Source organism: Eleutherodactylus coqui, chromosome 1 (assembly GCF_035609145.1).
Source record: "Eleutherodactylus coqui strain aEleCoq1 chromosome 1, aEleCoq1.hap1, whole genome shotgun sequence".
NCBI classification, from domain to species: domain Eukaryota; kingdom Metazoa; phylum Chordata; class Amphibia; order Anura; family Eleutherodactylidae; genus Eleutherodactylus; species Eleutherodactylus coqui.
The window spans coordinates 455,072,964-455,092,440 of record NC_089837.1 but is presented as its reverse complement, the minus strand read 5'-3'; the positions used below and the strand labels follow the sequence as shown (position 1 = coordinate 455,092,440).

Below are 19,477 nucleotides of genomic sequence, written 5' to 3'. Positions count from 1 at the left end.
ACGGCGCTATATGCTGGCTAAAGCCAGTACTGCATGAGCTGACACGTAGGATAGGCTCCGACAGCAGAGAGGCTGGCAATATACAGTAAGAGAACCCCGACGGACGTCTACCAACAACGGAGCTGTACAGCCTTAAAACCCTAATGTCTTCACAGGTCACACAGTGGACTGGAAAGGGTTAATGCAGGTGGGTTTCGGCCCACACTGCATGCCCCAGTCAGACTGGGTTTCTTTATAAGTGGAAACAGATGCATTTATAATTCCCTGTGGACCCACTGCCTGGGTGGGTGCCAGGAAGCCAGCGGCGGTACACAGAAATATCCCATTGCATTGCCCAACACAGCTGAGGTAGTAATGTCGTGCGTAATACAGGTGGGCTTCGGCCCACACTGCATGCCCCAGTCAGACTGGGGTTCTTTAGAAGTGTACAGATGTATTAAAAACTCCGTGTGCACCTACAGCATGGGTGGCTCCCTGGAACCCACCGGCGGTACATAAAAATATCCCATTGCATTGCCCAACACAGCTGAGGTAGTAATGTCGTGCGTAATACAGGTGGGCTTCGGCCCACACTGCATGCCCCAGTCAGACTGGGGTTCTTTACAAGTGGACACATGTAGGTTAAACTCCCTGTGGACCCACTGCCTGGGTGGGTGCCAGGAAGCCAGCGGCGGTACACAGAAATATCCCATTGCATTGCCCAACACAGCTGAGGTAGTAATGTCGTGCGTAATACAGGTGGGCTTCGGCCCACACTGCATGCCCCAGTCAGACTGGGGTTCTTTAGAAGTGTACAGATGTATTAAAAACTCCGTGTGCACCTACAGCATGGGTGGCTCCCTGGAACCCACCGGCGGTACATAAAAATATCCCATTGCATTGCCCAACACAGCTGAGGTAGTAATGTCGTGCGTAATACAGGTGGGCTTCGGCCCACACTGCATGCCCCAGTCAGACTGGGGTTCTTTACAAGTGGACACATGTAGGTTAAACTCCCTGTGGACCCACTGCCTGGCTGGGTGCCAGGAAGCCAGCGGCGGTACACAGAAATATCCCATTGCATTGCCCAACACAGCTGAGGTAGTAATGTCGTGCGTAATACAGGTGGGCTTCGGCCCACACTGCATGCCCCAGTCAGACTGGGGTTCTTTAGAAGTGTACAGATGTATTAAAAACTCCGTGTGCACCTACAGCATGGGTGGCTCCCTGGAACCCACCGGCGGTACATAAAAATATCCCATTGCATTGCCCAACACAGCTGAGGTAGTAATGTCGTGCGTAATACAGGTGGGCTTCGGCCCACACTGCATGCCCCAGTCAGACTGGGGTTCTTTACAAGTGGACACATGTAGGTTAAACTCCCTGTGGACCCACTGCCTGGGTGGGTGCCAGGAAGCCAGCGGCGGTACACAGAAATATCCCATTGCATTGCCCAACACAGCTGAGGTAGTAATGTCGTGCGTAATACAGGTGGGCTTCGGCCCACACTGCATGCCCCAGTCAGACTGGGGTTCTTTAGAAGTGTACAGATGTATTAAAAACTCCGTGTGCACCTACAGCATGGGTGGCTCCCTGGAACCCACCGGCGGTACATAAAAATATCCCATTGCATTGCCCAACACAGCTGAGGTAACGTCAGCTGTAATGCAGGTGGGCTAAAAATTAATTTGATTACACTGTAGGCGAGGGCCCACAAAAATTGCTGTATCAACAGTACTAATGTACATCCAAAAAATTGGCCATGGCCAGCCAAGAGGGCAGGTGAAACCCATTAATCGCTTTGGTTAATGTGGCTTAAGTGGTAACTAGGCCTGGAGGCAGCCCAGTGTAACGAAAAATTGGTTCAAGTTAAAGTTCCAATGCTTTTAAGCGCATTGAAACTTATAAAAATTGTTTAGAAAAATTATTTGACTGAGCCTTGTGGCCCTAAGAAAAATTGCCCGTTCAGCGTGATTACGTGAGGTTTCAGGAGGAGGAGCAGGAGGAGGAGGAGGAATATTAGACACAGATTGATGAAGCAGAAATGTCCCCGTTTTGGATGGTGAGAGAGAACGTAGCTTCCATCCGCGGGTGCAGCCTACGTATTGCTTACGTATCGCTGCTGTCCGCTGGTGGAGAACAGAAGTCTGGGGAAATCCAGCCTTTGTTCATCTTGATGAGTGTTAGCCTGTCGGCACTGTCGGTTGACAAGCGGCTACGCTTATCTGTGATGATTCCCCCAGCCGCACTAAACACCCTTTCCGACAAGACGCTAGCCGCAGGACAAGCAAGCACCTCCAGGGCATACAGGGCTAGTTCAGGCCACGTGTCCAGCTTCGACACCCAGTAGTTGTAGGGGGCAGAGGCGTCACCAAGGATGGTCGTGCGATCCGCTACGTACTCCCTCACCATCCTTTTACAGTGCTCCCGCCGACTCAGCCGTGACTGGGGAGCGGTGACACAGTCTTGGTGGGGAGCCATAAAGCTGGCCAGGCCCTTAAAGACTGTTGCACTGCCTGGGATGTACATGCTGCTCGATCTACGCACATCCCCTGCTACCTTGCCCTCGGTACTGCGCCTTCTGCCACTAGCGCTGTCGGCTGGGAATTTTACCATCAGCTTGTCCGCAAGGGTCCTGTGGTATAGCAACACTCTCGAACCCCTTTCCTCTTCGGGAATCAGAGTGGGCAGGTTCTCCTTATACCGTGGATCGAGCAGTGTGTACACCCAGTAATCCGTCGTGGCCAGAATGCGTGCAACGCGAGGGTCACGAGAAAGGCATCCTAACATGAAGTCAGCCATGTGTGCCAGGGTACCTGTACGCAACACATGGCTGTCCTCACTAGGAAGATCACTTTCAGGATCCTCCTCCTCCTCCTCCTCCTCCTCCTCAGGCCATACACGCTGAAAGGATGACAGGCAATCAGCCGGTGTACCGTCAGCAGCGGCCCAAGCTGTCTCTTCCCCCTCCTCCTCATCCTCCTCATGCTCCTCCTCCTCCTCCTGTACGCGCTGAGAAATAGACAGGAGGGTGCCCTGACTATCCAGCGGCATACTGTCTTCCCCCGCCCCCGTTTCCGAGCGCAAAGCAGCTGCCTTTATGGTTTGCAGGGAATTTCTCAAGATGCATAGCAGAGGAATGGTGACGCTAATGATTGTAGCATCGCCGCTCACCACCTGGGTAGACTCCTCAAAATTACCAAGGACATGGCAGATGTCTGCCAACCAGGCCCACTCTTCTGAAAGGAATTGAGGAGGCTGACTCCCACTGCGCCGCCCATGTTGGAGTTGGTATTCGACTATAGCTCTCCGTTGTTCATAGAGCCTGGCCAACATGTGGAGCGTAGAGTTCCACCGTGTGGGCACGTCGCACAGCAGTCGGTGCACTGGCAGCTTAAAGTGATGTTGCAGGGTGCGCAGGGTGGCAGCGTCCGTGTGGGACTTGCGGAAATGTGCGCAGAGCCGGCGCGCCTTTACGAGCAGGTCTGACAAGCGTGGGTAGCTTTTCAGAAAGCGCTGAACCACCAAATTAAAGACATGGGCCAGGCATGGCACGTGCGTGAGGCTGCCGAGCTGCAGAGCCGCCACCAGGTTACGGCCGTTGTCACACACGACCATGCCCGGTTGGAGGCTCAGCGGCGCAAGCCAGCGGTCGGTCTGCTCTGTCAGACCCTGCAGCAGTTCGTGGGCCGTGTGCCTCTTATCGCCTAAGCTGAGTAGTTTCAGCACGGCCTGCTGACGCTTGCCCACCGCTGTGCTGCCACACCGCGCGACACCGACTGCTGGCGACATGCTGCTGCTAACACATCTTGATTGCGAGACAGAGGAGGAGGAGGAGGAGGAGGAGGAGGGTGCTTTAGTGGAGGAAGCATACACCTCCGCAGATACCAGCACCGAGCTGGGGCCCGCAATTCTGGGGGTGGGTAGGACGTGAGCGGTCCCAGGCTCTGACTCTGTCCCAGCCTCCACTAAATTCACCCAATGTGCCGTCAGGGAGATGTAGTGGCCCTGCCCGCCTGTGCTTGTCCACGTGTCCGTAGTTAAGTGGACCGTGGCAGTAACCGCGTTGGTGAGGGCGCGTACAATGTTGCGGGAGACGTGGTCGTGCAGGGCTGGGATGGCACATCGGGAAAAGTAGTGGCGACTGGGAACTGAGTAGCGCGGGGCCGCCGCCTCCATGATACTTTTGAAGGACTCCGTTTCCACAACCCTATACGGCAGCATCTCAAGGCTGATGAATTTTGCGATGCGGACGGTTAACGTTTGAGCGTGCGGGTGCGTGGCGGCGTACTTGCGCTTGCGCTCCAACAGTTGCGCTAGCGACGGCTGGACTGTGCGGTGCGAGACATTGGTGGATGGGGCCGAGGACAGCGGAGGTGAGGGTGTGGGTGCAGGCCATGAGACGGTCGTGCCTGTGTCCTGAGAGGGGGGTTGCATCTCAGTGGCAGGTTGGGGCACAGGGGGAGAGGCAGGGGTGCAAACCGGAGGCGGTGAACGGCCTTCGTCCCACCTTGTGGGGTGCTTGGCCATCATATGCCTGCGCATGGTGGTGGTGGTGAGGCTGTTGGTGTTGGCTCCCCGGCTGAGCTTTGCGCAACAAAGGTTGCACACCACTGTTCGTCGGTCGTCAGGCGTCTCTGTGAAAAACTGCCAGACCTTTAGAGCACCTTGGCCTCTGCAGGGTGGCATGGCGCGAGGGGGCGCTTTGGGAAACACTTGGTGGATTATTCGGTCTGGCCCTGCCTCTACCCCTGGCCCTGGCCACCGCACTGCCTCTTGCAACCTGCCCTGCTGATGCCCTTGACTCCCCCTCTGAAGACCTGTCCTCCTGAGTAAGCGTTGCACACCAGGTGGGGTCAGTCACCTCATCGTCCTGCTGCTCTTCCTCCGAATCCTCTGTGCGCTGCTCCCTCGGACTTACTGCCCTTACTACTACCTCACTGCAAGACAACTGTGTATGATCGTCATCGTCCTCCTCACCCACAGAAAGTTGTTGAGACAGTTGGCGGAAGTCCCCAGCCTCATCCCCCGGACCCCGGGAACTTTCGAATGGTTGGGCATCAGTGACTATAAACTCCTCTGGTGGGAGAGGAACCGCTGCTGCCCAATCTGAGCAGGGGCCCGAGAACAGTTCCTGGGAGTGTTCCCGCTCCTGAGCAGGTGTCATTGTAGTGGAGTGAGGAGGCTGGGAGGAAGGAGGAGCAGCAGACAGAGGATTCGGATTTGCAGCAGTGGACGGCGCAGAACTGCGTGTTGACGATAGTTTGCTCGAAGCACTTTCTGCCATCCAGGACAGGACCTGCTCACACTGCTCATTTTCTAATAACCGTCTCCCGCGTGGACCCATTAATTGGGCGATGAATGTGGGGACGCCAGAAACGTGCCTCTCTCCTAATCGCGCAGCAGTCGGCTGCGACACACCGGGATCAGGAGCTCGGCCTGTGCCCACACCCTGACTTGGCCCTCCGCGTCCTCGGCCGCGTCCACGTCCTCTAGGCCTACCCCTACCCCTCAGCATGCTGTATTACCAGTGATTTGATTTCACAGGCAGGAAATAAATTGGCGCAAGACTGCAGGCCAAATATAATTTTTTCCCTTTTTGGAAAACGAAAGGCCCCACTGCCTCTAGTGAATGAATAATCTAAGTTTAATAACTGTGCTGTGTCCCTGCTAATGTGTCACAGAACGTGAGGGTAGCAGAGTTATTATAACTCTGGCAGAGCAGGTATTTTTTTTCCCAATTAAGGAAAGCAAATGGCGAAGCCAGCAGTAAAGCGTAGCTGGGTGCGTCTGATTTAGCAATGTTTTTCACGCAGCTCACACGTGTCCACAGGCGTTAGGACGGACAGAGGCTGGACAAATAGATTTGTTTTCAGTTTTTTTCCACCAAAAGGCAGCACTGCGTATATTCAATGAACATGAGAAGTTTAATAACTGTGCTGTGTCCCTGCTTATGTGTCACAGAACGTGAGGGTAGCAGAGTTATTATAACTCTGGCAGAGCAGGTATTTTTTTCCCAATTAAGGAAAGCAAATGGCGAAGCCAGCAGTAAAGCGTAGCTGGGTGCGTATGATTTAGCAATGTTTTTCACGCAGCTCACACGTGTCCACAGGCGTTAGGACGGACAGAGGCTGGACAAATAGATTTGTTTTCAGTTTTTTTCCACCAAAAGGCAGCACTGCGTATATTCAATGAACATGAGAAGTTTAATAACTGTGCTGTGTCCCTGCCTATGTGTCACAGAACGTGAGGGTAGCAGAGTTATTATAACTCTGGCAGAGCAGGTATTTTTTTCCCAATTAAGGAAAGCAAATGGCGAAGCCAGCAGTAAAGCGTAGCTGGGTGCGTATGATTTAGCAATGTTTTTGACGCAGCTCACACGTGTCCACAGGCGTTAGGACGGACAGAGGCTGGACAAATAGATTTGTTTTCAGTTTTTTCCCACCAAAAGGCAGCACTGCGTATATTCAATGAACATGAGAAGTTTAATAACTGTGCTGTGTCCCTGCTTATGTGTCACAGAACGTGAGGGTAGCAGAGTTATTATAACTCTGGCAGAGCAGGTATTTTTTTCCCAATTAAGGAAAGCAAATGGCGAAGCCAGCAGTAAAGCGTAGCTGGGTGCGTATGATTTAGCAATGTTTTTCACGCAGCTCACACGTGTCCACAGGCGTTAGGACGGACAGAGGCTGGACAAATAGATTTGTTTTCAGTTTTTTCCCACCAAAAGGCAGCACTGCGTATATTCAATGAACATGAGAAGTTTAATAACTGTGCTGTGTCCCTGCTTATGTGTCACAGAACGTGAGGGTAGCAGAGTTATTATAACTCTGGCAGAGCAGGTATTTTTTTTCCCAATTAAGGAAAGCAAATGGCGAAGCCAGCAGTAAAGCGTAGCTGGGTGCGTATGATTTAGCAATGTTTTTCACGCAGCTCACACGTGTCCACCGCCCGTAAGGACGGACAGAGGCTGGACAAATAGATTTGTTTCCACTTGTTTTTCCACCAAAAGGCAGCACTGCGTATATTCTATGAATAATAACTGTGTTGTGGCCCTGCCTATACAATTCTTTCCCTGCAGTATCAATGGAGGGTGGAATGCTCTGCAGAGGCGATTTTGAGAAGCCCAAAAAAAATGCAGCACAGCTAACAGCAGCCTGAACAGTACTGCACACGGATAAATATGGCCCTAGAAAGGACCGTTGAGGTTCTTGAAGGCTACACTCACTCCTAACACTCTCCCTGCCTATGCAGCACTTCTGTCCCTAATGCCAGGTGCAACGCTCTGCAGAGCCGATTTTGAGAAAAAAAAATGCCACTGCTAACAGCAGCCAACACACAGCTATCAGTGGCCCTAATAAGGACCTTTGGGGGGTCTTGAAGCCTACACTAACTACCAATTCTTTCCCTACAGCAGCTCCGGTATAAACAGCACTGTCCCTCATCTAACTCACCAGGCATCTGAGGCGAGCCGCGGGAGGGGCCGACTTTTATATTAGGCGAACACCTGATCTCGCCAGCCACTCACAGCAGGGGGGTGGTATAGGGCTTAAACGTTGCAGGGGGAAGTTGTAATGCCTTCCCTGTCTTTCAATTGGCCAGAAAAGCGCGCTAACGTCTCAGGGAAGGAAGTGAAAGTAACCAGAACACCGCATGGTGTTCGTTACGAATAACGAACATCCCGAACACCCTAATATTCGCACGAATATCAAGCTCGGACGAACGCGTTCGCTCATCTCTATTCCTGACGCTTCCTATTATTTTTAAATAGAAAAAAAAACAAATCTGTTAAGTATACTTTTCTGCGGGATGGAACAGTCTGGTATGCTACACTTTTCTATCCCCCCAACAGATAATGTGCACAAATGTAAAGGGTGTGAAATGTAGTTACAAGTCTGCATTTTACTCCTTTGTACCGAAGCCTGTTTGCACCTACCTCCCCAACTAATCTTTCAGTTTTTTTCATCGCTGCATGCCAAAAGCTATGATTTTTAAATTTTTCTATCAACATAGCTGTATGGGGGCCTATTTATTTGGCGGACAAGTTGTATTTTTTAACTGTTTATTTATTACTTTTCATCAAATAAGTTAACATAACTATACACATAAGCATATATGAGTGGGTCAGATTCTGCATGAGGGAAGACCACAGTGGATTCTGGCTGTGATTTCGGCTGGTAACCCTGCTTACGGCGCGTAATGGTATAGCGAATGGCTGCGTACGCATGCAGGCGGTCATGCGCAGTACAGTTTTTTGTTTTGTTTGTGCCCATAGGCAATTTAATTGCAATTCTAACTCGCTAATGTGAGCAGACTTGTGTAATTCAGTGTATTTGATTGAACTGTGTATTACCGCAGATAATACAATCTTGGAATCCGAAATTCAAATCCGGTTGTGTGAGGTCGTATGAGGCCGTCCTTAGCCCCAGCTCACGCGAGCATATGGTAAAACACTACATGTATAATGCAGCATTTTACCGCGGTGTGAGCCAGCATATTGCCACGTATGGCAGCGATTTTTTTTACTATGCATGACAATGTATCTCACACATGCTGTCATGCACAGTCCTCCTGGTTTCATTTTTTAAATATATTTCCTGCTCTGTCGCTTAGCGACATTGCGTATAAACACCGCACATACACAATGTAATTGCGTATGTACAGTAATTAGTACGCACCCATAGAGAACAATAGGGCTCTATCGTGCAGAATACGGGGTAAAATAGAGCATGCTGCATTCTTTTCTACTCGCTAGTGTGAGCGTAACAGCAAAAATCAATGTACTTGATTTGCCTCGATGTACCAAATATTATATGTGTGTACATCGTGCACGTAAAACACAATTCAAATACGCTTGTGTGAGCCTGGCCTAAGAGAGAATCAGAAATACCAAAGAGCAGTGTTGTACAATCTTTGGGTGATAGAAGACTTGCAGACATAGCAAAAAGTGGTATGTAACATACGGATGTGTGAGAACTTAGTAGAACATTGTAAGACATCAGCAACAAGGTCAATAGGACATTATATGAGAGGAGGGAAAAACACATAGGACAAGACGAGAAACAGTGGGGAGAAACACAACAGAATTCTAGGGCGGAGTAATATCACGTGAGAAAAGCCCAGAAGGTCCCCAATGAACCATTACCTCTGGAGGTCTGATCAAGGGCGTAACTATAGGGGATGCAGGGATGCGGTTGCACCCGGGCCCAGGAGCCTTGGGGGGGTCCATAAGGCCTCTCTTCTCCATATAGGAAGCCCAGTACTATAAATAAAGCATTATAGTTGGGGGCCCCCGTTCCAGGTTTTGCATTGCGGCCCAGGAACTTCAAGTTACGCCTCTGGGTCTGATGGCCTTGTTGGAGCCAATAATATCTCAAACCAACCAGACAGCCTCGAATAGCTCCATCTTATTATTTACTAAGGCTGTGAGATATTCCATAGTCTTTAATTTGAGCATATAACTCCAGGAAAGCTGAGGTGTGGGTTGTTTCCAATTCCTTGCAATCAGACATCTAGCAGTGACTAGCTGCATAATCAATTTAGAGGACCATCCACTAACATCTATTCACTTCAATTTTCATCAACTTTATTTTTTCTTGCTTTTTTACACTTATTGTAAGATTGACTCCAAGTGTCCATAAGATTTCACATGTTATAATCTTTCTGACATTATTTCAGCACCATCTCCCTGAAGTCTGCTCATCTCGTGTCTTATCAGTGCTATGATTTTTTTTTCCTACAGGGGACATTGGGGGACAGATGGGCCTGTTTATTGGAGCAAGCATCTTAACAGTTCTCGAGCTGTTTGACTATGTGTATGAGGTGGGTGGCAAGCACTATATCAGAAAACTAAAGCTATATCCTGTATGCTGTTCCTTTAGAGATAACAGAATTAATGCTGATAACTCTTTTTTTTAGGTTTTGAGATACAAACTGTGTGGAGGTACGAAATGTGGGAAAGACTCAAAACGTAACAACAATGACAAAGGAGCAACACTAAGTATGGACGATGTAAAGCGCCATGTAAGTTATATAGTAAACATATACAAATCTAATAAAACTGGTTTTATTTGAAATTCTCAAACATGTATGATCATGCAGTCTACAATGCAAAACTGGATTTCATCCAAAGCAGTGGTAGAGTTCTATAATAAATAAGAATAATCATTAAAATTCTTAAAGGGGTTGTGTGAGATGTAACATCTTGGTATATCCCCTTTTTTGTGCACTAACATAACAAATATTGATATACTCATCGGAGTATTAGTGTAGTATGTCACCACCAGAAGTATGGGTTGGCTGGGCTGACCTACATGTAACGCCCAGGTCATGCCTAATTTCATGCCCCGGTGGAGACATACTACAGTATTGCTGGTTCACTTTAGAAGCAACCGTCCAGTACTGAACAGCTGCTGTTTACACTGAACTATCATCATTCAGGATTTTATGCTGCTTAAAATTCTGAACAATGATCGTTCAGTATAAACAGCAGCCATTCAGTACTGAACAGCCACTGCTAAAATGAATGGAGAGGGGCAGGGGAGAGCGAGGAATGAAATCTCCTCCAGCCGCCCCTCCTCCCTACAGCAGCCATTCAGTACTGAACAACCACTGCTAAAGTGAATAGAGTCAAAATATAAAAACCTTATATACACACATCAGACAATATTCCTGATAGTTTCATATAACTCCTTTAATGTTTTTTGTAGATGAAATACTAGGTGGTGGTTTTCTGTTGTGTTGACTTAGAAGCATAACTATAATGGACGCATAAGACATGGTTGCACATGGCCCCTGGAGCCTTAGGAGGACCATAAGATCTCTCTTATCAAAGAAGACTAGTAATGTAAACGAAGCATCACAGTTGGGGGGGGGGGCTGTTAGAGATTGTGCATTGGGGCCAAGCAACTTCAATTGACACCTCTATCAAGACTCCAAGAGTCTCAACAAGCAGTACCTGTACACCAGAGGGTGAATGCCATCTCTCTAGGGGTACTCAAACTGCCCTCATTCTGTGCTTTTAAAAGGCAGCACTGTGTATAATACCTTGGGCGGTAGTTTGAATTACGTTGTATGAATTAGGGGCACTTGGTTTAGGGACGGTGAAAAACTCTGATCTAGCTCATCGCCAGATGCTTTCAACTTCCAACAGAAGATCTGGTATGATATATGATACTACCATCCTTTGGTTGTTGCACAAGTAAAAGTAGTTATGTTGCTGTTTGTATTACTGCTGTTCCATTTACTGTCAACAAGGTAGGGGTGCTATAATTGACTGCTATAGAACCCCATAATTTGTTTCCTATATAGAGAGAACGTTACTTGTTTCTTTAGACACATAATTACTTATTCTTTCCATAGAATCTTCTTTCCTCTTAGTTAAAGGGGTTGTCCCGCGAAAGCAAGTGGGTCTATACACTTCTGTATGGCCATATTAATGCACTTTGTAATGTACATTGTGCATTAATTATGAGCCATACAGAAGTTATCAAAAGTTATTCACTTACCTGTTCCGTTGCTGGCGTCCTCGTCTCCATGGTTGCCGTCTAATTTTCGCCGTCTAATGGCCAAATTAGACGCGCTTGTGCAGTCCGGGTCTTCTTCTCTTCTCAATGGGGCTCCGTGTAGCTCCGCCCCGTCACATGCCGATTCCAGCCAATCAGGAGGCTGGAATCGGCAATGGACCGCACAGAAGAGCTGCGGTCCACGGAGGTAGAAGATCCCGGCGGCCATCTTCAACCGGTAAGTAAGAAGTCACCGGAGCGCGGGGATTCAGGTAAGCGCTGTGCGGTGTTCTTTTTTAACCCCTGCATCGGGGTTGTCTCGCGCCGAACGGGGGGGGGGGGGGGGGGTTGAAAAAAAAAAAAACCTGTTTCGGCGCGGGACAACCCCTTTAAGGAGATCATTTCTAGAGTCATTCATTTGGTTGTGACCATGGTTGTATGAGTTTCTTTCTAATGTGTGCGGCCTAGTATCTATATGGACATTGCTACAATGCCAAATTTAGTAACCTCAATCTATATACAGTATAGATACATATTATATAAACTATAAGCAGTCGAAACACTTCCATAAAGACAATTTTAAAAATAATTAAGTGTATAAAATGTTTCATTTGTCAGACTTATCACGCTGCCAGGCAAGGCCTGGCATATAGTCACTTCTGGCTCCATCGTGTTTCTATATGCAATTAGTTGCATCCAATCTAATTATACAAATAAGTTCTAGTCCTGTTGCTCTTGCCGCAGGAGAGTTGTCATTAGTTTCAGCTTTTAACTTGTTCACTTCCAGATACCGAGGGTTAAAAGAGATATTTTTGATAATGTTTAAATACCAGTAATACGTTTTATAGCTGCTAGTCATGTATGTTGTATCCACATAGAGAAGCCAGTGACTATATGCCCAAAAATAGACCTTTTTCCAAAAAAGAAAAAATCTGCATGTTTGCCCATGTATAAATTTCTGTGTATGTTCCTTATCTTGCTCATTATCTTAGTTTATTGGCCCAACTGGTACAAAAGTTGAATAAAGGTTAGTGGTTGCTGGGTATGAGGTTCTGTACGAAGTGTTTCTACAATGCTATTCTGGAACAGCTATAGCAACTTATATCAAGTACTATTACTATTTCATATTCTCAACAGTGCTTTGTTATAATGAATACTTTATTCTCGTTACAGGCACCGTGTGAGGGTGTGAGAGGGCACCCGGCAGGTATGAGCTATACAGCTAACATTCTCCCCCATCATGCGGTACGTGGAGCATTTGAAGACTTCACATGCTGAGACAATGCCCTGAAACAGCCAATATAGCAAAATCATCATCTGAAAGTAGCAAGAGTTTATGAGAAGCGGAGAAGAGAGCACAAGAGCCTGGACAAAAATCTACATAACCAAAAACGGCATCACCTTAACTATAAAGAGTGTGAATCTGTCCTGTGTGAGAGAACGTGGCCTAATGAGTAGTGCAAGAATGAATGCGAGACCACCTCAACCTCTTCATGCCCGTGACAAAGAAAATGAGTTGTACTGATGACAGCAGAGATATTGTGAGCAATATAAGATCCCTACCTAATTATACTTATCGGGATCCAGTAAGTCAGACACATTCAAACTATATAAAATACATATCTTCGAAGACCAGTGACTACCTATAATAAAAACTTCACCAAAACACTACAGTAAACTCAACATCAGCCAGGAAACGGGCACTTCATCCTCCAAAGGAAGCAATGACTAAAGATGCGGAAGGCACAGCACATGAATGGTAATAAACTCCGTAGTTTTCGCAGACGGCCATACAGGATGCCATATCAGAAGCTAACAGACTGTGTGAGTAGTACATGCTTAGCCCAGCTGAAGTCAAGAGAAAGTGGGGAGAGTATAAAAAGCTCTGGATCAATGACTGTGAGAAATGAAGCTGCAATGATAATGTATTACATACAGGAATGGCTTCCTTCTTGTGGAAGAAAAAAATAATCATTTTTTTGTATATGATAATTCCAGATAGAAATTTACGATAAATTAGGAACACATGCAAAATGTAGTCCACTTGGGTACTCCCCATACTAGTAAAATAAGGCACTCAAAAGAGTACCTCCTAATAGGCTCATAAAGCTCTGTTTCCCTCAACTTGTATGACAAATGACCATGGATCCTATTAGAGGTCAGGAGGAAGTTTTCTTATAGGAAAGTTTTACTAGATCCGTAATGTCTTTGTACTTCAAAGCACATTTGATTGTAAAAGAATCCCACCGATTTCCGTGTTAGATCTCTATAATCTAACATATATGTGAGTCTCTCATGTCTTTAAATGTCAGTTGAAAAGAGGATGGGCATTTTGGGCTTTAATATGCCAGATCCTTTCTTATGTCTATCAGTAGCTTAGTCTTCTCTCCTCATTGAAATAAACATGCACATACTTGGGCATTCCTTGTACCCATGTTCATTGGACAGTCAGATTTGTCCAATTAAAGATCTTAATGAAAAAGAGACCTATATAAAAAAAATAAGACACAGTAAAACAGATAATCAGACATTTTCTGATCTTCTCCTCCTCCTTCCCTCCTCTCCCTCCTCCCCCTCTCCCTCCTCCTCCTCTCCCTCTCCCTCCTCTTCCTCCTCCTCCTCCTCTTCCTCTCCCTCCTCCTCCTCTTCCTCCTCTCCCTCCCCTCCCCTCTCCTCCCCTCCCCTCCTCTATCATCTGTATGGGCTTAATGGTTAACACTGTTGCCTTGCAGTGCTGGGGTCCTGGGTTCAAGTCTGAGCAGGGACAACTGCATGGAGTTAGCATGTTCTCCCTGTGTTTGCACGGGTTTTCTCTGGTTTCCTCCCACATTCCAAAAACCAAACTAATACATGAATTTAGATTGTGAGCCCCACTGAGGACAAAACCTTATGATGAACAGCACTGCAGAATAGGTATGCACTATATAAATTGGTATAGTAATATATACATATATAGTATATTCTTAAATAGGCAGATTTATTTCTGTCCAGACAAATAACCAGAGCTGCTAAATATCTCCCCACAGATTTCAGTAGCGTCTACTTTATTACCATGGATACTATCTTGGCTAGCCTATTTGACTGGAATCAGTGGCTCCTGTTATTTAGATATTCGGTGCACTTTCTGGTTTATGAGATTTTCTCTTCCTCTCTTGCCTTGCTCTCATTCTCCTGAATTCTCTATTTTGAGGATGTGATCTTTGAAGTTCACTCTCGCTAGAATTTGTAGGATTTCTTTGAATGTGAACTTTCCGATTAGGGCAATCTAAGAGCATTTACAACTACACAAGATGTGAACGGAGATAGGGAGTGGTATTTTATTTTGAGAAATGAATCACTTCCAGTTCTCCCAGTCTTTGGAATGAGCAAATGATTGTTGCACATGGTGGCCTTTGAGCCTGACCTTCGGGTGCTACAAAAAAAAAATTACTATACTACTTCATTATTTTAAAAGACTTTTAAAGATGGGAGACATCATACCGTTCTATGTGTTTACTATCCTTGGTCACATTGATTGTACTATGAGAAGTCATTGTGTACCTTGCTGGAGACCAGATTGTATGAACTCCCAGAAAGCTGAACTAAATATTTGACTTTGGAGGACTGATCACTGTGACCATAATGTGAAGAGGCGCTGAACTCGCTGGAGGTATGAGGATACGTGGACCAGCGTTTACAGCTTTCAACTGCTGATGCTCAGTGGACTCAAAAATGATCCTTGGGAACCCTGGAACTTCTCCTGTGACCAGGAATCTTCTATTTGCCTTTATTTATATCATTATCATCACTGGTACCTCCTCACCCCATATACAAAAAATGCAAATAATCCTGCCACACCAGTATTTACATAAATCCTTTCTATAGCTTATTGTTAAATCTTTCCACAATCGCATATCACAGGATGAAAAATAGATTTAGTGCAAAATAAGGAAACCAATCTATTGAAACATATCACTTGTATGGCTCTCCATCGAGAAACAAAAAGATTGTCTGAGCTTAATCTGAATTATGTCAATTATGGCAATTGTATTCATATCACACAATGCATACAATACAAGATCAATAGACAACTCAATTAAACGACTCCATGTTCATAATAGATTGCTCATATACTCCATAATAAGTAGGATGCTTAATAGGAATTATGGAGTTCCATAGGTAAATCTAACCAGAAAGGGTTGGTGGATGGGAATCTTAAGGTGTGTTCACACCATTTTTAATATTACATCACTGATTTCCGTCCTAGGGTTCCATGCTGAAAATGGCATCCAGATAGAATCCTGGACATAACTATAGGCTTTCATTAGTCAAATCGAGACCAATAAGATCTCCATTGGAGCAGGTTTACAATTCTTTCTGGAATTTGTGCTAGACCAGTGTTTCACAACTCCAGTCCTCATGGAGCCCCAACAGGTCATGTTTTCAGGATTTCCTCAGTATTGCACAGGTGATGTAATAGTGTCTCAGACATTGCCACAGGTGTTCTTACTATAGCAGATCTTGAAAACATGACCTGGTGGGGCTCCATGAGGGCTAGAGTTGGGAAACACTGTGCTAGACAAAATAGTGTTGACGGCTACCCTATTTTGTCCTACACAAATGCCAAGAAGGAACCAAAACATGATTGAATGGAGACATTTTTGGTCTTGGTTTGACTAATAAAAGCCTATAGTTCTGTCAAGGGTCCTTGCAAAGACGGTGTTTCAGGCAGCTCTACTCATATATACAAGATGTGTGGGTGCACGGCCCTCTAGAGAGAATGTGGATCAGCACACTGGGATGAAATGCTTGAATATTTTATTAGTTCCAAACAAACATTTGATACCGCTGGTTACAATTCTTATAATTGCCACGTTTTAGGTGAAATTAGTCATCTTCGCGCATACAGGTGCAGTTTTCTTTAGCTTGACTTTTAGGACGAACAACTGAACAAATTAACGTCTTTTTTGCATAGAAATGCTGAGCATTTAAACGTACAGATGATCGTTTGAAATCATCTCCATTTCCCTCATTAGCTAAAGTAAACACTGTATATGTTGTTTGCTCAAGTGGGCGTGTGTTTATGTGAGGATTTCCTGGCCAGCAGGTTTTTAACTAGTGTGAAGATAAGCCATTGTCTTTTGCAGGCATGAGTAAACAAGTAGTCATTGTGTTTAGAAAAGCAAACAATCACTCCTCCCCTCAAGTTGTTCAGTCTTTCAAACAACTGAATGAAAGCCATTTAAACAAAGTGTAAAACAAAAAATAATAGCTACTTTTATGCAGGCTGAAACTCAGTGATAAACAACAAATGAATGAATAGTGCACGATTTGCATTTACAAGTAAAGATTATCATACAAATTTGTTCATTTGAATTAATTTTGAGCAATAATCATTGCATGTAAATCGGCCCCTAGATATACCAGGAAGTAACCCTGGTTGTAGGCAACAGTGATCTGTGTAGTGAGGAATGGACACATCATTATTACCTGCAATCAGGGTTCCTTCCTGGTATATTTTGGCCTGATTCAGGCCTGCTTTTATCAATTATCAAGCATTAATCTGACCTGAAAACGTTGCACTGATAAGAATTTGTAACCAGTTGTGTCGAATTTCTGCTTAGAACCAATAAAATATTGAAGCATTTCATCCTGGTGTGCTGATCCACATTCTTTAATACTGCCCAAGGTTCTGCCCGATTGCTGCTTTTGGTGATTCAGATGGAATCCTGGGATGGAAACCATTAACATAGTGTTAAATGTGCAGTGAGCACCCCTTTAATTGACATATAAATGCTTGATAAGACGAGCTGCTCAGTCCCATGTTGTTCAGATCTGTGCTATGGCACCCACAGTTGCAATGGGTCCATACTATAGCTTTGCATGTATATAGAGTCCTTCAGAAAAAAAATTGCAGCATTCAATGCCTCTAGGCAGAGGTGTAACTAAAGGCTTAGGAGCTCGGGTGCAAAAGTTCAGCATGGGGGCCCTTCCACAACTTTCCTCTGCATCGTTGGGTCTCCTAAGAAGCCTATCGATGCAGCACAAGCAGGCAGGGACATTTCTAGAATCTTAAAAAGATTAGGCAGAGGCTAAATGTAGGGGGCCCCAATGCAAAATCTGTAATATGGCGCTTCAACCATCCATGTGCCATTTATAATACTGGTGCATTCTAATATGATAGAGGGGCCTTTGGGCTCCCTAAGGCTCCAGGGTCTGGTAGCGACTGCTACCTCTGCACCCCTTGTAGTTACGTCCCTGCCTCTGGGAAGAATACAGGGTCTCATGGAGATGACCATAATATGGTACACAGAGCACCTATGGCTCCGTAATACTAAACTGTACGCTAGAATGTGTATTCATGTGCTGCCATACACAGTCTGTGCATCAGCTTTGCTGTTTGCATTGACCTTTATATACATATTAAAATTAGTTTTCTTGTCCAATACTAAAGAAGGCTAAAAGGGGGCAACAGGCTTTCAGTATTAACAGTATTTTAGGCAGAGTGCATGCACTGGGAGGACAAAGTAGGAACCCTAGAAGATAAGTTTCAACTAAGAGCTGCAGAGCACTGAGTGATGTCAGAAGGGGGTTTAGTTTTGGCAACTTCTGCTGTTCAGCCCAGTATCTTGCTGTCATTTTGTGGTGTAAAGGACCTATAGTGTACAAAGCACCTGGGAACCTTTCATCTGGAGGACTAATTTGTTCAAAGTTTTTTTGACAGCGAGAACTGTGGGTCTCCCAGTGAGTAATGGAGCTTTCAGTCATATTCGAAGAGTGGATTCAAATCTGAATACCAAAAAAAGTGATTTATATATGATTGCTTTATCATCTCAGTCCAGCCCTGCTTCCCATTCCTGGCATAATGGTTATTCATTATTTCAACCATAAACCTAAGTCTTTTGCAAACAAAAATATTAATTCCAGTCTGTATGCGGCTCTAAAAGCAAGTGTACAAAAAGCACGCTCCATACAAAATAGTGGACACTTACATAGGATCAGTAATATCTACCATATTAAATGTGCTGACACTCTCATTGTGTCCCTTAAAATACCCATTTTTCGCATGTAGAAAACCTAGATGCATAAACATATGGGGCAAGCATTAAAGCAATCCTCCACTTTCAGGATACATTTTGTCCCGGGCCAAGAGGGAGAGAAAATATATTACCAGCAGTTGCTCTTCTCTGTCACCCCTCTGATCCATTGGTTCCGTGCCTTAATTTTGGCCATCCAGGATGGTCACAGCAATTTGCTGACTACCTAATGCACACTGTGCACTGCTCTCTGGTTGGCCAGTGCTGATCATGTGAGCAGCTCGGGCCAATCACAAAGCAGGTATATTGCATTTAACACTACCAATCCACTGGGGAGATTAGGTAGTCTGTAGATTGTTTTAGCTATCTTGGATGGCCAAAAACATGACCGAGAACCGGCATATCAGGAGGATGGCATAGAAGAACAGCTGCAGTTAATATACTTGTCTCCTTCTCCGTTCCTGGGACAGACGTTTCTTCTGAAATAGGAGGGTCACTTTGTATATTTTATATTAATCTTAGTATTAATTTTAATGACTTGATCTTTATCAACCACCTATCCTGTAAGCAAAGTTCAGTCTATCATATGGGATGGAGCAGTCCGTTATAATACTTAAAGCAACATCTACTTTCAATATGGCTCTTAGATCTTCAATATCCTGTGTGTTTTACCAAAGGCTCCAACTACTACATACAGTTGCCCTAATCATCCATCTGTCAGTACGGCTAAAACCATACAAAAATATGACAATTCATGTCAAAAATACAAAATGACAAAAAATATATTATCATCTCACGTAGGCAACTTGTTTTCTCTACCTCTCACTATACTGGAACAAGATTAAGGAAGTAGATAAAGTACTGTCAAAAGGAGTCTAAAATATCACATGGGACAGACCATCGTACAGAAAATCACCTCCTATACAGACAGCCTATACCCATACACAGACATTCATCCCGTTACCATTCGGTATAACC

The 19,477-nt window shown here is 45.4% G+C and overlaps 1 protein-coding gene across 1 annotated transcript in view; it reads left to right on the top strand.

Annotated features, from left to right (window-relative positions):
* ASIC1 (acid sensing ion channel subunit 1) overlaps positions 1–13,445 on the top strand; it is a 256,600-nt gene extending 243,155 nt beyond the window's left edge. Inside the window, exons 10-12 of the mRNA XM_066593699.1 lie at positions 9,722–9,801; positions 9,898–10,002; positions 12,657–13,445. Coding sequence (XP_066449796.1) covers positions 9,722–9,801; positions 9,898–10,002; positions 12,657–12,761 — 290 coding nt within the window. The 3' untranslated portion in view covers positions 12,762–13,445. The remainder of the gene's footprint in view (positions 1–9,721; positions 9,802–9,897; positions 10,003–12,656) is intronic.
* Positions 13,446–19,477: the final 6,032 nt, after the last annotated feature.